Source organism: Channa argus, chromosome 18 (genome assembly GCF_033026475.1).
Source record: "Channa argus isolate prfri chromosome 18, Channa argus male v1.0, whole genome shotgun sequence".
Taxonomy (NCBI): Eukaryota; Metazoa; Chordata; class Actinopteri; order Anabantiformes; family Channidae; genus Channa; species Channa argus.
In genome coordinates this window covers 3,646,755-3,666,712 of record NC_090214.1, presented here as the reverse complement: position 1 = coordinate 3,666,712, position 19,958 = coordinate 3,646,755, and the positions used below count along the sequence as shown (strand labels likewise).

Genomic DNA, 19,958 nt, shown 5'->3' with positions numbered 1-19,958 from the left:
ATGCTCAGTAACTTACCTTAATGTGTAGTCAAAGCTTTAAGTAGTTATGATTCCTAAAAGTCTATTTTTAAAAAACATACTGTCACTGAAGTAGTACTTTAAATAGTACTTCAGTACTTTCTCCAGAAGGGAACTTGTGAGAATTTCCTGTGTAATAAACACGAGAAACAAAAGAATAAAGAATTGCTGGTCTAGATTCAAGGAAAAACTTAAACTTAAGTTGTTGGTCTTTCAAGTTGGAATGATAACTCAGTCTGGATGATCCGATAATAAGTTATTCTAACTTTCTAAATATGCACTGGTTCCTGCCTCTCAAGTCAGTCCATTTTCTGGATTTTATGATGGTAACATGAATATTGTTGTGTGGATATTGAATTTTCAGAATTCCTAACACTTTATAGACCAAATGCTTAATTTATTAGCTGAGACAATAATCATCAGATTAACTCTAGTTAGCAGCCCTAGTTCCTTTTACCTATCATGCTAATAATAAGAATATAAACTGTTGGCAGTTTTTTTTTTTTTTAACAATACTTGCTGAAGCTGGATGAAGGACGTTGTTTCTGAATAACAATGCTCTATTATTGCTAATGTTCTTTAATGGGAAAAAAAAATCTAAATTAATCATTTTAGAATACCTAATTCTCTGACAAATTGGCATAAATGAAATAACCTCTGTCTGCATGTGATGGAGACACTTCTTGTTACAATATAGTAGTTTTTGATGGCTGTAGTAACATTTATTTAATTCAATTTGCCCTCAAGGTCTTTGTGACTCCCCTCAATTAATTGTCATCTTCTGACTGAGGAGAACAATTAGGCCCTAAAGTCAAACACGTGTCCCTTTACCTTAATCTTCACATCTCTTGTCGAGCATAATGAAATCCTGTTCTTGGAGGCAGATGGCGTCTACAAAAACAGAAATGGATTTTCAATATATGCCCATACATCTCTGTACTCCGCACACCCTTTTCCTCTAAATTGGCCTTCTTATGCACACGGCACACGGCTGCTCAGTTCTGTTTTAGCCCTTTTGGATATGTCAGCGAGATTTTCAGGTCATTTGCCAGAGAGGATGTTGGGAGCGTGGCGTCCGGGCTCTGAAGGTGACTGGTGTCTGTGTCATCCATCACCAGAGCTTCCTTTAAGTTGATGCATAATAGAGCCTCTCAATCAACTTCCTGCCTCATTGTCACCTCCCTCCTTCCTGTCCAGGATGGAGAATGGGAGCCAACACCAAACGGGGAGATTGACATAGAAGTCAAGGTTACATCCCTCGTCTTCTCTTATTTACACTTGAGGTGTTATGAAGCTTGTGTTGTGTAAAGGGACAACAATGGATGGAAGGGTGAAGGTGCCTGTGTGGGCGCTGGTGTCAGCCTTTAACTGTCCACTGTGTCAAATTGGTGATAATAAGCAGTTTGAAGCCCTGCGCTATCCCCGTTCTTCCTTTCTGTAGCTACAGTCTGCTCTGGGCGAGGGGCGACACGCGGGACCTTGAAGCAGAATGTGTCAGGGAGGTAAATCTCTGTTGTGATGGGGTGACAAACATTACGGCCAGCTTTATCGACACCGACTGCTCTGACACATCCAAAAGTGGCCCAATAAATTTGCAGGCTGGCAGTGGCGTGACGGGCGCCTGCGAGGGCGCAGCAGCGTTACAGCGCAGCAACAAATGTTTACTTGACCTCCTTTACACTGGGCACAAGGGATGCTGCTTGTCTGTCAAGAGCGATAGTGAGATTGTGTTGTCGATCCGAGTGTTTATTCTGTATCTGATGTGACTTGTGCTGGGTATAGATTTGTACTATATGTAGGTTTTAGATAATTTAACGATCTTACTGTTCCATGTCTTGCTGCTACAGTGCAGTACTAGTACATGTTTCTGCTGACCAACCGCACCCCAAAAAAGTAAGCACATTAAAACTCATCTCAGTGGCTGTTGTTGTATGTCAGACCGATTCTTCACCCTCGCACACTGCATGACAAGTCTGACGATGCCTTGTATATCTCTCCCAGGGCATTCAGAACACGCTGGCAGATGTCCAGCTCCAATAAAACAATGTACACCGACACCCTGGATGCCTGCATCTTTCCAGCACGTTACCTCATTTCATAGTCTTAGTCATTTTCAGTTCATTTAGTTCACACACATCACTTAATCACGCAATTTTGCAACTAGGTGGTGATTTTTCATATAAGAATTAAGTGATATTTCTTACTCTTTTTGCATTAATCACTTCAATTCTTTGAGAGTTCATTTGTTGTTACAGTATTTTATCACTTTTGCTCATGTTTGACAGTGCAGCATATAGAGCATTTTGTGTCGACCTACCTTATGTTTCTAAGAAAAGCTGACGGCTGCCACCATCAAGTGAAAAACTGAACACCATCAAGTGTGGATGATGTTCATCTAAGTACAAATCTTTAGGAGAAACAAAAAATACACTACCACCTCCACCTCCTTCTTTTTCACGACTCTTGAAGGTAATGCAATTTCCTGCTTCTGAAAAGGTAAAAGCCCCTTTATAAAGGCCTACGAATAGCTGGTTTGGCGCATGCAGCCACTTGTGTTTCTATTCATTAAGGGTTGTTTTTATTCAGCCTGCTTTGACTGAGCATGCAGCCCATTTCCATCTAACTGGGCTGATTGGGATGTTTCCTAAATGGGCTTCTCTTTACTGTACGGAGTTAATAAAAGGAGGGTTGGTGGTGGGGTTTATTAGCCAACCCTTGATCCCACTCCACTCAGAAGTGCTGCATTCTGCCTGCTGATTGGACATGGTGAATTGCATGAATATAGGTGAAGGAAAGACTGGAGACTCGCGTATTAGTCTGCCCTCGTGGACATGCATTTGCACTGTAATGTACGAGGCGTCCCTAGTTGTCGTGAGTGTTCCGAGCTTCTGGGCAACGTTCAGCATGTCCTGTTTTTCTTATTTTATATGCTTCTGCTCTCAGTGCTGAGCTATACATAGGTCAGTCTAGTCCGTACTTTCATTATTAACATTTTCATTACTTTACTACTGAACAAAATCACACTTAGCATCACTGGATGTTGAACTTTATCTCTGTCTTTCGTATGTCCTTCTAGATCACCACTCCATCATTTGGCCCTGTGAAAACCTATGAGCTTTTGCACCATATGACAGGAAAAGGTCTCTCAGCCAAGTACCTCTTTCCCAGGCAGCCGTGTTTGTACCAACCCAGTATGGTGGCTGTACAGGTCACACTGACAAACAGCTCAGAGCACAGCCTGGAGGAGATCCACATAGGAGGCCGAAACCCAGTGAGCCTCAATATCCACTGCTTTAACACCATTGGTGAGTATGAGTGTAACACATGTAACTTATTGTACTGCCAACTCAACCAAGTAGTGAGAGTACGACGTTTTGCAAATTCAACTTATGGTCATCTGAAAGTTTAATGTTAATATGGCTACTGACTCAGGTGACTCTGTTACTTTCTTAACTTTACTTTAATTGGTTCATTTGACAGGGACAGTGTGCATTAATGAGCATTTCAGCAAATGTACAAGAATTAGCCAGAAGGCCATTTTTCATCTGCGGTGCCTGGACAGATGTTAGCATTGTCTCCCTAAAAAATAGATATAAAATAAAATAATATGGTGGCGAACACAGTGAATAGAGGTGAATAAAGGTATTCACGGTTAATTAAAAAAGTCTAAACATATATTAAAATGACATGATGGCACAAACAGCAGTAGTAGAACCTTAAGGTCAGGACAGAAGACCCACACTGATAATCTTAGTGCTTATGGTGACCTGTTTGACTATTAATGAACTGTTCTTGAAGAGATTGTATGAGCTCAGTGCTTTGATGTTCACTGGAACAGGATTCCACTCGTGCAGCAGTAACTGAAAACGCACACTGCGCTGACTGAAAGTACTTTTTCGAAGAGAACAACACTGTCCTCTTGTAGTGGAGGTCTTGTTAGTTACCATGAGTAGTATTTACAAACTGGGTAAGTGGCGGCGATGAAAGACCATGATTAATTTTGTATATTGAACACAAATTATAGAGTATTTTATGTTTTCCCAATTTAAAAGGCTATGCTTTTGTAATATTTTGCAAAGGTGTAATGTTTTTTTTTTTTTTTTTTGTCCAGTGTTTTGAACAGCGATTCCAAAGTTTTAGTGTGGTTATGGTCCTGTGACCAAGTTGTTAAACAGTAATTGATATGTGACATAACCACAGCGTATATGTATACTTTGGCTGCCTGCAGTGATAAATGTGGCCTTATGAAACGGACATGTGAGATACTGAATTTAGCTCGTCTGCAAACTCTACTCACCTGTGATTCAAAAGTCAGCTTAGGGTCTGTTATATTCTAGAATAAATTGTATTCTTTCTCCTGACACAGAAACATCAGGTTCTATGCTGGGACTGACTGTGATCGATTTGATAAAACCGATTCAATCCATTTTATGGCACCTGAAGAAACATGTAATCCACTTAATTTGGCATTCAATAATGCTTTATGATTTACAGTGTCAAAAGCCTTTTTGAGATAGAGAACCAAAGCAGCAACCGTACCACTTTTATCCAGTAAATATTTCACATTTTCTGTGAGTGGTGATCTGATGTGCGAGTATTTGTTGAGCAATGAGTTTCTCTGCAACTTTAGACACCGTAGGTAATATACTGATTGGTCTATAATTGCATACTGAAAAGGGGTTTCCACTTTTATAGATTGGGATTACAGCTGCTTACTTCCACAGATTGAGAATTTTGGTTACTGGGGGTAATTAATGTGTGACTACACTCTTTCAGCATAAAAGTATCTATACCAAAGAGATCCTTTGTTGTGGATAGTTTGAGAGGTTGAAACATATGCTGAGAGCTGGCTCTGTAGTATAGTATAGTATTCATTGCTACACACTACAATTTGGTCATATGGATAAAATATATTACAGAATTTGTAGTTGCATAGGAGATATCATTGTATACATTAAGTGTATACTGTGTATTGTTGTAGTATAGATTAAAGGGCAACTTCACCAATTTTCAATTTGCTCCCAATGACTTTAGTTTAGGGTGTAAATATACAATAATGCGTTTAAACCTCTCTCTGACTCTGACCAGTTTATAAAAATATATCTCTCCTTAAAAAAAAAGCCTCCAGATCACATCACTTAGAGGAACCTTCAGTTCAGATTATGTCATCTCGTTGCTCACACTATGGAGGTGTGATTGTGGTCAACCTGCTTTTCCAGACTTCCCCCACATGATACTATCTGAACTCTTAATAATGTAAAATTTCTCTGGGTGGTGTCGTCTGGAAGCATTTTTAAGCCAGAAGAAAATAAATATTTTAAAAATAAAAGCATAATTGTATATATTTACAGTATAAACTAAAGTCATAGGGAACAAGTTGAAAATTAGTGAATTTGCCCTTTAAATAACCTGGTAAAACCAATAGCTCTCAAAGATTTTGTTGCATTATCAATATTCAGTGTCTTTCTGCTGTCAGCAAAGACGAGGATTGTGCATCTGCAGTATTTAATTTACTATCCTCCTGGTTTGAAGATTCACTAGAACCAAATTAATTTATCCGTGTTTATTTAACTCTTTTTAAAGATTTACACCCTAAGTACAAGAAATAATAGGCTTGGAACTATATTGAGAATTTAGAAAGTATTTAGAACTAGAAAATGTATTGAATGTATTATTTATGTTCTTACATTTAGTCATTTAGCAGACACTTTTTATCCAAAGTGACTTACAAGTGAGGTATAGAACATCCAGCCAGATGTTCTAGGTTTGCTTCTATCTACTGGGTCACCTGAAGTCTGTGTTTTAGCCTCTACACCTGTGTCGGTTAAAAATCTTGCGTTTTCTGAAACTTTATTACAACAAATGTTGGCCCTCTGATGATGACTTTATTATCAAGTTCCTTGAGAAAACGTATCACAAACCAACTGTGACCTGCAGAACAAAAAACCTGGAACAAAAAACCTTCCCAAAATCTCAGTGTATGTATGAAATGCATTAAAAGCACTATTCTGTATGTATTTCCAGGATTGTCAATTTTTCTTAGCGGAGCTGTCAGAAATGAAACAGATTGAAGCGGGGAAGAGACCTTGGAGAGAGGCACATGACTATAAAATATTAATATTATGAAAATATTATTTCCAAATGTGTGTACATGTATATTGGACAGTATACGATTTGTTTTAAAATCCATAGCTGGGGGCCTTGTTGGCCTTAATTATCAAAGGTGAAAAAAAACTGGATTACTAAACGTGTCATTTCACATGTTGGGTGACGAGTGGGTCAAACTCTAACTTGAACCCATTTTTGTTATTTTCAGAGTAAAGCTGTTGCTGCAGATGATGGTACTACAGAGCAAATATTTCCTTTTTTAAGTTGTGTCCAGCAATATTTATTTCATTATGAGGAATTTTTTATGGTATTCATGTTCCTTCAGAATTGCTTCTTTGAATTTATGCAGCTCTACACACACAAGGTCTTATTTTTACTATTACGTTATCAAACACCCTAAGTCCTGTTTGCTATCAGCTCAGCAAATAGCCCTGTGCTATTCTCCCAATCTGAAAACTGCCCATATTACTTGAGCTAATCCCCTTTCATTAGTATCGATCAGGACGAGCAGCTATTCACCATCTCTGTATTTCTTGTCACACTGTTTTATGATGGCTACGCTCAGTGTAACATAAGGCTGAGAACAGTGCTCCCTCAAGATTTTTTTATTTTATTATTTTTTATGCACACAGACAGAGAAGTCATGTGCAGTAGAGCACATTGAAACTGTCAGTTGCACGGGATTGATTGGGCATTGAAGGAACTCAAGCAGGCAAACAGTGGGTAATTTGGATCGATTGAGTCTGGCTACTGTGAGGGGGGGTGGTCGGAGTTGGATGTGTATAAGTTGTGGAGTATGAACACAGACAGAGCTTTATGCATTGTTATGCATGTGTTAGGTCAGTCGTGAATTTTTTTTCCATTTTTGTACCATTGCTCCACAAGATGCTGGTTTCTGAACCTGCAGCTTAACAATTTAAAATGAACTAGTATTGTTATTGGCTTAGTGTTTATGTCCACTGGTATGTCCCTTGATCCGTTAACTAACTGGTAATAACTATGGCATTTGCTACGCCCTTAATAATTGGTAGACCATAATATAACACTGTGTTGCTTTGTGAGTTTTGAATGGTTTAGAGATAAATTATGGTTCAGACCAAATCATTTGAAAAGCAGAAAAACTCAAAAGTGAAGGCCAATGGTTAAATTATCCTTCCATTACCAATTACATACATATGTCTTGCTTAAACGTTTATCTAACACACATCTAATAGTTGGACTTTATTGTTCTCAGGCAGGTAGCTTAGTCTTAGTTCAGCACAAAGGCCGGAGGAGGAAGAAAACAACTAGCCTGGCTCTGTACCCTTATCACAGGGGATTGCAGGACTGCAGCCGACCACTGGCTGTGTGTGTCACAAAGTGCGTATGTATTATTAGCGCATATTAAAATGTCAATTTTTAAATCCTAAATTGCATCTTTCCTTTAACAGCAGTTACAGCACCTGTCTCCACTGGAATTTGCAATGTTGCAACTGCAAAATTTGATTCAACCGATCCCCCTGAATTCTGCACAACTGCACAATTTAAATCATCATCAAAAAATTTTTAAAAAGCTGTTGTAATATCAAGCATTTTAAGGTGCAACAATCACACAAATGTCCAGAAAATCGCAAAGGGACTGAAATTAATACTAACCCAAAGCTACAATATTTAACCTAAGCTAATGCAAACATTAGACTCAAATTAAGTCCATTTTTAACAGTACATCTCAGCATTAAGATGAGTTATCATACGTTAGTAAATAAAAAAAAAAACAAACATGAAAAATGAAATACTGTATCTTTGGTCCTTACAGTTTTGGCCCTTTGTTTTAGAACAATTGTTAAAATATTAAATGATGGATATATAGTACGGTAGCATCAAAGTAAACAGACCCTTTCACTTCGTACACGGTGTGTTCTAGATAAAGTTTCATATGATTTAATTTATTCATGACTTCATTACTTAGCTAGTGAACGGAATTAAGCTTCCGAGTGTGTTTGAGGGATTTTAGTTTTTAAGTATGTTTTCCTGCAGGTTGAATGAATGTCTTGGCTGTTGGTTAAATCCAGTCTCCTTGGTGTGTATTGATTTGTCATAAACTAAGCAAGTTCAGATTGCATTCTGAATTGTTTATCTCATGTTTTATACTGAGACTTGGGACCTAGGAGAAGAAAACCGAGCATGGTAAACAAATATAGAAACAGAGATCTTGTTGAAGCTGTGAAGGGTGGATTGGAAGTGAGTTCATGATAGCTCTGTTTTTAGAGGGTTTTCTCTAGAGCCTCTGCTCCTCTCTTCTCATTTGTGTCTGTGGGAAGAGTTGTACAGTGAAATAGCCCAGTCCTATGAAGAGCGAAACCAACAGGCCAACTGGGAGAGCGTAGATGATGTTTCTGTCTGAGTTCTGCATTCAGCTGTCCAGACTCCCTGTTCAACATTTGTGGCGTTGCTCAACTCTCGCTCTCGAGCTCCCGTTTCGCCTGCTGTCTCTCCCACACCCCATCTCTCTTGATGCTGATGCTCTTTTTGACAAGCCTGTCGTTTTGGAAATATGCTAGTCCTTCATGTTTTTTTCCACGACGCTACAAGAGGTGTGGGGAATGAGATTGAAGTATAGATTTCTCACACACAGTGGCCTTGCTTTGTGAAGTGAAAACACAAGTAGTGTGGATGCTTGTCTGTTCCACTCGGCTGCTGCCCCCCACCCCTCCTCCTCCGCCTCCCCCACCACCACCACCCTGCTCCCTTTCCTCAATCCCTCCCCCGCTGAACGCTGTGCCCTTGTCACTCACTCTTCCTTTTCTCCCCTCATCTTTCCTCCCCTCTTTTTCATTCTCAGAGCGGTTGGAGCCAGAGGCCTCGGTGACGGTTTCCATGGGTATTGACTTTAGCGACTCGACACAAGCAGCCAACTTCCAGTTGTGGTAAGACAACCTGACATCCACTCATATCACGTTAGGCTTTTTTTTTTTTTTTTTTGTCTTTCTCAGACCTTCAGTCGTACATCTTTTTCACCACCTTTTTCCACTACGGCTTTCATTCTGTCTCCAGATTCATTACATTTCCCTCGTGTTGCCTTACCTTTTTCCTTTCTCATCTGTTCGTTGTTGATTCTTCTTTTCCTACCCACTCTCTGCCAGCACTCCCAGGTGAGACATCAGCCACAATTGATCCCAGTTCACTGGGATAACAATTATTCTTGCAGTAATCAGCCCCAACCCAAATCAGCCTCCTGAATGCCATTGGCACCGCTGCTCAGCAGATCAATAACTTTATCAGAAAATCTGTTCAGGATGGGGGAATCAATCCGCTCCAAAATGCCATTCACAGAGCGTGGTTTGCAAGACAATAAGAAGAGAAACATTTAATACACCAACACAGCAAAAATACTAACACGTGCACAAAAACACCTCACACAACACACACACTACTATATTTACATTAATTCAGCTTAAAGAGTTGGATTTGCATTTGGGCTGAAACATTGTTTTGTAGTAAGTCCTGGTTTATAAGAAACCTCTGCACGTTGAGCATTCTTGTACATTTTTCGTCACCAGCACCAAGGAGGACCAGTTTAATGTGTCCATCCAGCCTGCTGTAGGCGAGCTGTTAATGCCGAGCACCATGACGGAGCAGGACTTCTGCAAGGAGCAAGGTGAGTTAAATCTGCTTCGGTGTGAAATACTGTAAACAATCTGTTGTTGTTGTTCTACCCATTCAAACTGAAACCGAACCAGTCCTGAATAAATAGATTTATCATAACTATGTCCCCCATGGTCTTGTACTAGAAAGAAAATGGCAGAAAGTAGAGAATTGTTACATCTTCTCTTATTGTTAAAAGGTAACAGAGTTGTTCACAGAGTAGTTGATTAGACTGTTATTGCTTTTTTATTTAGTGTAGACTCAAATCAGTGACAATGCTTCATGTATTTGCTTCAGTGTTATGATTAAAAACAAGCCTGGTGATAATCCAACTCTCACTATATTCAGACTTCCCTTCCAAGTCTGTGGCTCCCCCTAAACCCCAAGCACGATAGTTCCATCCCCAGCAAGCGTTCGTCTAAAATCTCACCAGATCTATTTTTTTCAAAGGTGGTGATGATGTTACAGATTTTTCAACTTGATTTAATAACAATCGCATTGCAGTTTTTAATGACAAAGGTAGTAATTTAAAGTCTAAACATTTTTTTTTTTATTGTACCCAGTGTTCACAAATTCTATTTATATTGTAGACTTAAATTAAATCCCTGTAGCTTGCCTTTGTAATTAAGGTAAAAGGTTTGCCTCTTGTGAAGCACTTGTGAAGTACACAATTGTACTCCCTACGCAAACATACAAAGAACAGCCACATGCACCTGTAGAGCTGCGTACTGTCGCAGCTATTGAGAGCCATTCATGTGCTCTTAAGTCTCTGCTAAATGCTGCTTCGGTCTTAATTGACTTTGCTGGGTTTTCTGAATACACCTTGCACTCAGATAAAATAAGGATTTGAGCGAAGGAGAACAACTTGATTTTCCAGACTTTGCTCTTTAGCAAATTTCCGCTTTAAACAAATTGAATGAATTTAATTCTTTATTTGCATTTATTATTTTTTTTATACCTAAATTTTACTTATTATCTCCATTCTTTATTGTAAATCCTGCTCATTTCCAAGTGTGCATAAACTGACCCACCCACCCCCACCCCCTTGAGTTCAGGGTCACCACAGCAGGTCATTGTCCGCACGTTGATTTGGCACAGTTTTACACAGTTTTACTCCTCTTCAGTTTCTACCGGGCTTGGACCGACACTGCACAGCTGGGGATGGGAATGGGCTGTTGGCCAACTGAGCTACAGCCACCCCTTCCTTTTAATTTTTTAATTTGCATTATTAAAAGAGGAACCATTTTATTAACACCCATTTTAGTGTTTATCAAAATCTATTTTATGTTGTTACGTTCCACAACCATCAGTCAGGAAACGATGCCCTAAACTATTCTATCAATCAGGTTAATGAACATTATAGAGCACCATTAAACTTGTAGCACACATTTTGTACAGGTTTACACATTTCATTTCATTTAGTATTTTAAAAAGTTCAGTGCTCTACAGACAAAAACATGATGTAGAACTCAAAGTCCATCAAAACTAAACCGCACCACAGGCTTATTCTCGATTATGGATGCTTCATGATTTTAATACTTATTTAGAAATTAATCCAAACGAATTGGCCTTATGCTTAAGTCTTAAAAGAATCTGAATCTCTGCAGCCTCCATACTTAAAGTTTTAATGGAGTTAAGTTAAGCCAATAACTCTGATTTAGCATAAAAAGAAATGGGGTTTACTGGAAACTAATATACATCTACAAAAGCATCATTGGTTATCTGTCATCAGGAGAAATTGCCATGTAAAGATGGAGATATTAAACAGTTGACCATCTAATTGTTATCTTGTTCATGGGGATAAAAGAATAAGGAAAGAATGTAAAGAATTTACACTAATAGCAGAATTCTCTCAGGTAAGCTCCTGGGCATGAATGAAACCTCTGCAACCATCACCATGGCAACAGCAAACACGTCCAGCCAGGCCATCAGAAAGCAGGTCCTGTCTGTGGCCAACGTAGGAGTGGTTTCATCCAGCCAAAACGACTTCCACAGGTACCACATGTTCTTCTTAATTTTCATCTCTGGGGCTCTAAATGTATGTTTTAGTTTTTTGTTTTGTATTTCAACAAGAATAAAGTCCATGCAGTGTGAAAACCATGTGGCTTTGAGATGATAAACTATCTTGAACATGCATGGTTTTCACAGAAACGTAACCATTTGCCAAAATGTACAGCCAACATATATCCAGTTTAACATTTAAGCTGCAGAATTTAATAAACTTCTATTACTTCACTTTTTTCTTTTTCACGTTTCTGATCTGAGTGATATTTGTGCATGAAATGATGTTTTTTCTTACCTCAGAACTTGATGGCGTTCATATTTGTTTGAAATTCCTGATAATGCATTAGATATATCTTTGGAACCTAATGCCAATCCAGTGAGCAATTTAAAGGAATGTGATTTGCAGCCTTATGATATCACGGTGGATTGTGTTGAGTAGTTAAACTTGAAAAATTAACCATTTTAATAATTGTTTTTTATTAATGAGAAGAGAAACTCTTTTAAGAATTTTTAACAAATTATATTGTTTTTTTTGAGGAAGCAAAGTGAAACATTTTATTATTTAAAGCAGAATAATTGTAATTGTCTTTATGAGAAGTGTGAATCTTGGCTTGCCTCGTTTAGACAAACTTTGTATCTTTGCCTCATTCCAACGCTTACACATTGGGATGTTTATGGTTTCATGTTCGTTGTTGTAAAGGTTGAGGGTCACATACGAATTTAAAAAGGAGATCACTGTTTGTTCTGAGAGTGACAATCTCTATATTCCTGGAAACGTGTGGCCGTTTACGATGTGTGTTTTTTACGTGGAGTTTAGTTAAAACCGTGTGTATGCAGGTATCGGAGAGTAAAAGTGTCCCCACTCAGCCTCAGAGACATGCCAGGGGAATGCCCTGAGAAGCCTGGCTGTGTAATTGGTGTACACAGAGTGTGCTAATGAGCTTCCTCCTCTGTCACGCACACCCGAACACCTGATAGATAATTACACCTCCCTCTCTCCCTCGGTTTCCTGCTCTGTCCCTCTTCCACTTCATCTCTCCATCCCCCCCCCCCCCCCCCATCTGGCTCTCCCTCTCTTTCACTTCCTCTTTGTCCTCCATCCCTCTGTGCTGCGCTCTGTCCCCCTTCCTGCTTGTCTGCTTCTGTCTGTCCTTTATTACCATGCACTGTGCAGACATCCCATCATGTGTTGGTGATAATTTCCTTATAGGTTTTAAGCTGGAATGGAGGAACGAAGTAGAAAACACAGGAGGAAATCAGAGGGGGAAAAAATAAGAAGGGAAACATTTGCACAAGGGCACAGAGAACTAAAAGAGTGAGTGGAAATCAATGTTAGCCGGTGGGAAAGGCCTGCTTCCAATAAGCCCATACTTCATTCAGAATAACCAATAGCTCAAATGACTGTGCTATCAATCTCTTTCCTGCTTCTGTGACAGCTAAAAAGGAAAACACTGTGTCCCAGCGTTACCCTGTAATCTTATACAGCGATAACGTCTTCCATGTTGTCTGCTGGTATCCACATGATGACCGGTTCTTCCACACTGTCCATAGATGGTCCATGTATTGGTGATGATGCAGGTCATGGCTGACCAAGTCCTCCTTGTCTCCTCAAGTTTATTGGTCAAGATTGAATAAAAATAATTTGATTCTTTTAGAAACTCAAACAATTAGCTGTTCTTTAACTAAAATGAGCACATTTGAGATTTGGACTATGGGATAGACACAATTGAACATAGGAAGATGCCACAATGGGCTGTTTTACTGCTATTCTATTCTGCTATTAAGTGATGAAAGTTTTTTTTGTCATACGGTCTTTGCTTAATCTTTCATGACTTTATCCTACATAAACACAGCTTTACAGTTTACACTTCAATTTTCCTATATCTTTGCAGGCAAACCCAGTCACGGAGAACTAACAATTTCATCTTCATAATCTACAAAGCTGTTGGGTTATTTTTATGACTTGTTTAGAAAATGCTGAAATACAAGTCACCAGAGTCAACAATGTGTTTTATCTATTTAGATTCCCAACTAACAGCACAGTCTCTAAAAAAAACAAATAATAATAATTTTACAGTTATGTACAACAGTGAAGCTACTTCTCACATTTTATTTTTGGAACCAAAAAAGTCTAGTTTTGCTTTCTAAGATACTCGAGATTTTTTGATAATCGATCAATCCACCTCGTGTTTCAGCGCTTGTAATAATTGCATCAGAATTCATACATAGTAGTAGTTTTATAAGTAGCGGTTTTAGGGCTTCAGGGAAACATAGGTTCAAAGTAGCATGATTGATCCAATTGGACACATCCACTGCAAGGTTTTTGTGGAGTTCGCCAAGCATTAAATGTTTGGCTCCTTACTCTTGGAAGAGTGCGAGTAAAGGTTTAATGTAGAAATTAGCAGATGGGATTTTAGAATGAACCCCTACAAATGAGAGTTCACAACATATTATATGAGATTCCACTGATCTCACACAATGTGAGTTAACATAGGCTTTGCTTAACAAAGCTACAGCCTCCTTCCCATCTGCATCCATGCACTCCCTTTGTTTATCAGCAGGGTGCAGCACTGCTTTTCCCAAACAGGCATCAAGGCCAAGCAGGGAGGGGGGTGGGGGGGTGGGGTGGATGCCACAGAAACACAGAAATTGATTGCTGGAAAGGAGGATGGCAATAAATCAAGCAGGAAAGCAAATGTAGAAAATGCTGTTCTTGTTTATGTCTAAACAGGCGGAATAGAATAAATGTGCTCTATTTTTCAGTCCGTTTGAAAGCAAATTTGATTGAATTTTGCATGCATTGCCAATCCCATCGGTTAGAGCCTAATTTTACAAAAAAAGAAAAAAACTGAATCCCTTGATTTATAAGCTATGCTTTGTCTTTACTTTACAATTTGCTCTAATTAAATTATGTTTCTCTAAACACTGAATTTTCCCGTTTTCATTGAAGCTGAATTTTTGTTTCCATTTAAAATATAATTGTCTATCATTTATAACCTGACTAAGTAAATGCCTGGGCTCTTCATTATGGATTGCTTTAGCAGACACTGTGGTTTATAATCTCTCTTTAGAAATACAAAGTTTGCCGTTGTAACTGATGCAATGTTTGCTATTGACAGACAACAATGCAACATTTACACGGCTAGTAGCAGGTAACACTTGTGTTTTAAATCCTCGTTAAGTTAAAATCTCCTCTCCCCACCGTGTTCCTTTTTTTTTTTTTTTTTCTTCCAAACCCTCTGTGGTTTGTTTGTTCCTCCTGCCTCTTACGTCAGTCTGCCCCTCTGCCCTTCTAGGGGCAATGCTGTAGTCTGTCCGTATGGCCAAGCTCGTGAGATGTGTGGAGGGATCCTGGTTCTAATTGGGGCTAATAGACCAGGCAGATGGCCAGAGCTGAGTCTGCTTGCTAGACTCTGTTCTGGCCCCACTGACCACTCAGTTGAAGGACACTCCTCCACTTGTGCACCTGGCCAAGAACCAGAAACAATGGCATCCAGCTGCAGCCACTACACAGTTGGCCTCAGCTTTTCCAATTTTAGTAAAAACATGAAGCGTTTTATTTATTTATTTATTTATTTATTTATTTTTGCAGCCAACCAGTTCAATTCCAGAAAATTGTTGACATGGTTAAACATGGTTGAATGTCTACCTAAGATGCAGAAGGGTAATGTACTCGCTGTGGGTTAAGTCCCTTATTCTTGGTTGCTGAGCTAAATCCTCAGCAGCCCGTGTCTTCTCTGCATGAGGGTGAATCTAAAGGTGAGGCCCACTTTGTGTTGTGCAGTGGCAGGATGGAGGGGAGGCAGATGGCACACACAGGCTCTCTCCACTGAGGAGAATCACAGATAATTGGAGAGTGATGCTTAGCTGCAGCCCTGCCGATCGATGCCAATCCGCCTGCTCTAAGTCCAGAGGTTATGCTTTGCTTTTCTTTCCATACACTGCAATTAATCCAGTGTTTAGCCCAGTGTGTGAAGAGTGCAGGAGAATACCAATGACCCGTTTAAGTCCCGCTTGTTCTTAATCTTTCCCTTCTAGTCCTTTAAAAATGCATTGATTGTGTTAGATCTAGGTGTGTGTCTGTGTGTAGAACTGGTCTTTGCACCTGAGCGTGCACACAAGCACAAACGGCAAAGTGAGAATATTCAAAGCAAATACATGTGGAAATCAAACCCAATCAAAACACGCTGTTGTTTCTTTCACTCGCTTTCATTGCCTCACGTGAACAAAAGGCCCACCGCAGCGTCTCCTGAGACAGAATGAAAGCAGCCTCAAGTTAGTGTTAACTGGCTGAGTAAATGATAGATTTATATCCTAAATCCATTAGCAAAGCCACAGGGACCACGTAGCCGCCTTAGGCTACTGACACTTGGGGCTGCGTTAGGGTTAAGGTGACTGGCCAAGAATGTATATTTACATATGTTCAGGATTGTGCACTGAATGGCAAATGGACAAAATAATTACTTGCATAATTTCAGTTGTATTTTGGAAATGTGGGAATAAAGGGTGACAAAGGACATATTATGAATCCCCACAATTAGTAATTTGGATTAATATACAGCCCCTGAATTATTTAAGAAAGGGAGAGTAGATGCAGGAGGGTGGTGGTTTTGACAGAAATTAATCCTCTTCTTCAATGGCTTGTTTTTCCTGCTGAAGTGGCTAATATTTTAATTAAGCCTGAGGAGGACACTCTCTCTCTCTCTCTCTCTCTCTCTCGCCCTTTCTCTCTCCTCCCTGAGAGCTCTCTGATAGACTCCCTCTCCTCTGTTGATGGTAATTTAGCAGCCCCCCCAGAGACACGCCCAGACACAGTAGGTTTGCAAGCCAGTGCCATTTTATTGTGTATGCCCGCTCCCTCCGTGTCCCCCTCTCCCTGTCTTTAACGTTTGCTAATTATTGGACGTGCTAGTTGCTCCCATTGCACAGCAAAGAGTTGTGGGGTTCTGTGACAGAGTCTGTCCACAGGCCGTCCTGTGGGGGTTCTCCGCAGGCTTTAGTCAGGCCTAAGTGGGGCTCTTTATGGGTTGTTTGTCAGGCCTAAGCGGGCTGCCACGGGGGGTCTTTGTTGCAGGGATGTGGCGCTAAATGGAGGCAGATGGCTGGGAGTTGGGCTCCGAGATACAGAGGGCCAGAGGGGAGCTGGAGAGGGGGCCCTGCTCAGCTCTGTCACCCTCAAAGAGGGTCACACTGGGTCATAGCCCCTGTCTGCCTCTTGTTATCAAGCTCAATGGGAACCATGTGCGCCCATATTTGCTCCTGTTCTGAAGAGACAGTATCCAAGGAAACAGGACTGTGAATCCTCCCAACGGCCCAGAGGGAGCTGGTGGAATGGTGCATCCCCCCATAGTGGTCCCAGTGCTCCCACACACTCATAGACACCAACAGTCCATAAAACCAGGCTCGGCTCTGTTTGACTGGCATGAAGGGTGTGTCTCACCCCTAATGGCTCTGTAGTCAGCTGGGATAATAGACTGTCTGTTGCTCTACTCTCTGTATTTCCTGTCACTTCATTTTCTTTCTTTGTCTCACTCGTTAATTTAGGTAATTACAAGATGTGAGCTGTTGGAGGATTTTCCAATTTGATAATTTATGGGTTTAGGGAAGAAATGGGAGTTATGAGCATAAGTTTATGGCTTGGAAACCAGTTAATGCTTTTCTAAGCTGCTTGGTATTTGTTATACGTAAGCGGATAAGCTGCTCACTGATGTAGCAGCTAAACACTGGCAGGCTACACACCTAGATGTGACTTACTGAACACTTGTTGAATAAAAAAAGGACAGTTTGGTACAGGGACACTTTAAGTGCTGACGTCTTCTGCTGAATAGGAGACCAGGAAGTGGTTCTGTTCAACTTGAAAATAAACATAGTAGAAATTATACTTTTTGGCTCAATTTTCCACTAGTATCAAACACCTGACACTAATTCTATCAAACTTCAACCAGGGTGATAAAATACGAAAATAGTAGGAGGAACATATTTTTGAACCAAATTAAATCTTGCTAAGGACACGTTGAGAGTTAAGTACTAAGTAGCTCTGATTTTCTGCTTTTGCTAGAATCTGTGGTTGTGATTTGCTCTGTTGTGGTTGTCGGAGGAACTCAGTCAGAGCATATTCGAGTCTTTATCAGCTTTGTCCTGTGCTTGTAACTTGATGATGTTTTAGTCAGTCAAGCTAAATATTGGGCTCATGGCTGCACAATGAACAGAAGCTTCCCAGCTTCTTTAGTCAGTCTTTCTCTGCAGCTTACCCACTTGTTCTTATTCCCCTGCAGGTTTGCTGGGCGGACAGTCAGCAGTGGTGCTCTGGTCTTGGTATCATTGGAGTTGAAGGACTCTACTGCCCTGCTAACCATCAACACGGATAAGAGCATCATGGCCTCCATGTTACTTCAGGACCTCAAACAAGCCCTCGCCCAGCCATAGACCCATCTCCCACCGCCATCACACCTTCTTCTCTCAGCTTTCTTTTAAGGTAAAGGGGAACAAGACTTAATTAAAGATTTCACTCATTTTATTTCTGTGGTTTGGGACAATTCAAGCAGTGCTTGAAATTACATGTACATGGCACTTTGATCCGAATCCTGAAGCCGAAGATCTAGAGGCTGAAGCTGTGTGCTCACCGAGAATGAACTGGAATTAATAAAAGGAGCACTCATGCAGTGTTTCTTATTTTTATGGTCTGTCACTTTGGAAAGGATCATCCTGAATCATGGAAATAACTTTGTGAAAGTCTTGAATAAAGCAGTGCTCCCCTTTAAAACACACAGATGCATCAGAGAAGTGGTAACACATTTAAAATATGTCCTTTAGGTTACACCTAAACATGACACTCCTCTATTACAAGAAGGTCACACTAACTGGTCATTTATGTTAACTGGTCAGTAAAATTTCGTACTGCCTATGATTTTGACAAATGATTATTATGTACTATAGTCAAGGAGAAAAGATATACTGCCGCAACACACACGGTGCCTAAGCATAACTTGACATTTTGAAGCATTGATGCCATGAACTTGATTTCACATTTTTGCCTAAGCAAGGCAACCCTGTGTCCTCACTGGTGGACTTCAGTGCCAAAAAAAAAATAAAAAGCTGACAAGTTAGGATTCATCTGTCTTTTCAACCCATCTAAACATTGTCATAGTATTCTGAACCTTTAGAAACGTTTGTAACACCAAACCTGTGCCTGCATCTGTTGTAGTTTTACATTCTAACGTGTAAAGTGCCCAAACCCACATTTGGTAAAGTGCCTTCTGTGTAAAAATGATGTTCTTTAGAAAGCCAAACGCACACATTAGACGTGAAGCTTTACCTGTATCGCTTTTGCAACAATAAAGTGAATTTGTAAAAACAAAACAAAAACAAAAACATTTTTTTCTTTGTTTGTTGCTAATTTTTCTGCTCTTCAGTTTGCGATTTCCACCTATTTAGTGGCTCTGACACCCCAACATCTCTTCCCTGTGATATATTATTATTTAGTGGGACATAGCTGAAAACACTAAATCGTTAATGGTGACTCCTGCTAATTGGCTGGCTGAGGCACACGCCATGTGCTCATCACTTAATGATTTTGATGAATCTGTCCCTTCACCTGCTGACATATGTTCTTCTCAGTACTCTCCCTGGGTTCCATTCTCCGACTGAGTCGTAGCCTTCAAACCACGATGCAGCCCAAGAACAATCTGGTCCTGTGTGAGAACATTTGGCATTTGCTGTGCGTTGTTCTGCAACAGGGTGTTTGAACAGAACATACTGTATCTGGTCAGGAAAACAACAAACTAATCATATTTTTTACCGATTTATATATCTTTTTTCAGTTGAGTATTAACAGTTTTAAACTTATATTTTACCTTTTTAGATTTGAGATGCAGAGCTAAGTATCTTTTTGCTAAGAGTAAAGAAATCACAAACTTTAAAAAACACAGAGGCCAATTTAAAATTGACACTTTTTCTTAAGGTAAAACTCATCTAACCTGAAACTCTCCTAAGTAGGAAGAGAAGTCGGTTTACTGCATGATAGAACATTTTTAATCACTTTCTCAAAGTTGCGAATCTCAAAGTCTAACTACAACCATAAGGCCAAAGTTTTTTAAATCATGAAGCAAAATTCAAAACATTTATCAGCTACTTGTATCTATATTGATGTTACTTTCAACTATTTTCTGTTTTCATACAAAATAATTTTTATGCCTCTTTGTTTT

At 39.8% G+C, this 19,958-nt stretch overlaps 1 protein-coding gene across 3 annotated transcripts in view; it reads left to right on the top strand.

Moving 5' to 3' along the window:
* ap3b1a (adaptor related protein complex 3 subunit beta 1a) overlaps positions 1-18,848 on the top strand; it is a 51,011-nt gene extending 32,163 nt beyond the window's left edge. For all 3 annotated transcript variants that reach the window (XM_067485038.1, XM_067485037.1, XM_067485039.1), the window contains exons 23-27: positions 3,095-3,323; positions 8,948-9,032; positions 9,666-9,763; positions 11,607-11,745; positions 18,030-18,848. In XM_067485038.1, coding sequence (XP_067341139.1) covers positions 3,095-3,323; positions 8,948-9,032; positions 9,666-9,763; positions 11,607-11,745; positions 18,030-18,180 — 702 coding nt within the window. In that variant the 3' untranslated portion in view covers positions 18,181-18,848. The remainder of the gene's footprint in view (positions 1-3,094; positions 3,324-8,947; positions 9,033-9,665; positions 9,764-11,606; positions 11,746-18,029) is intronic.
* Positions 18,849-19,958: the final 1,110 nt, after the last annotated feature.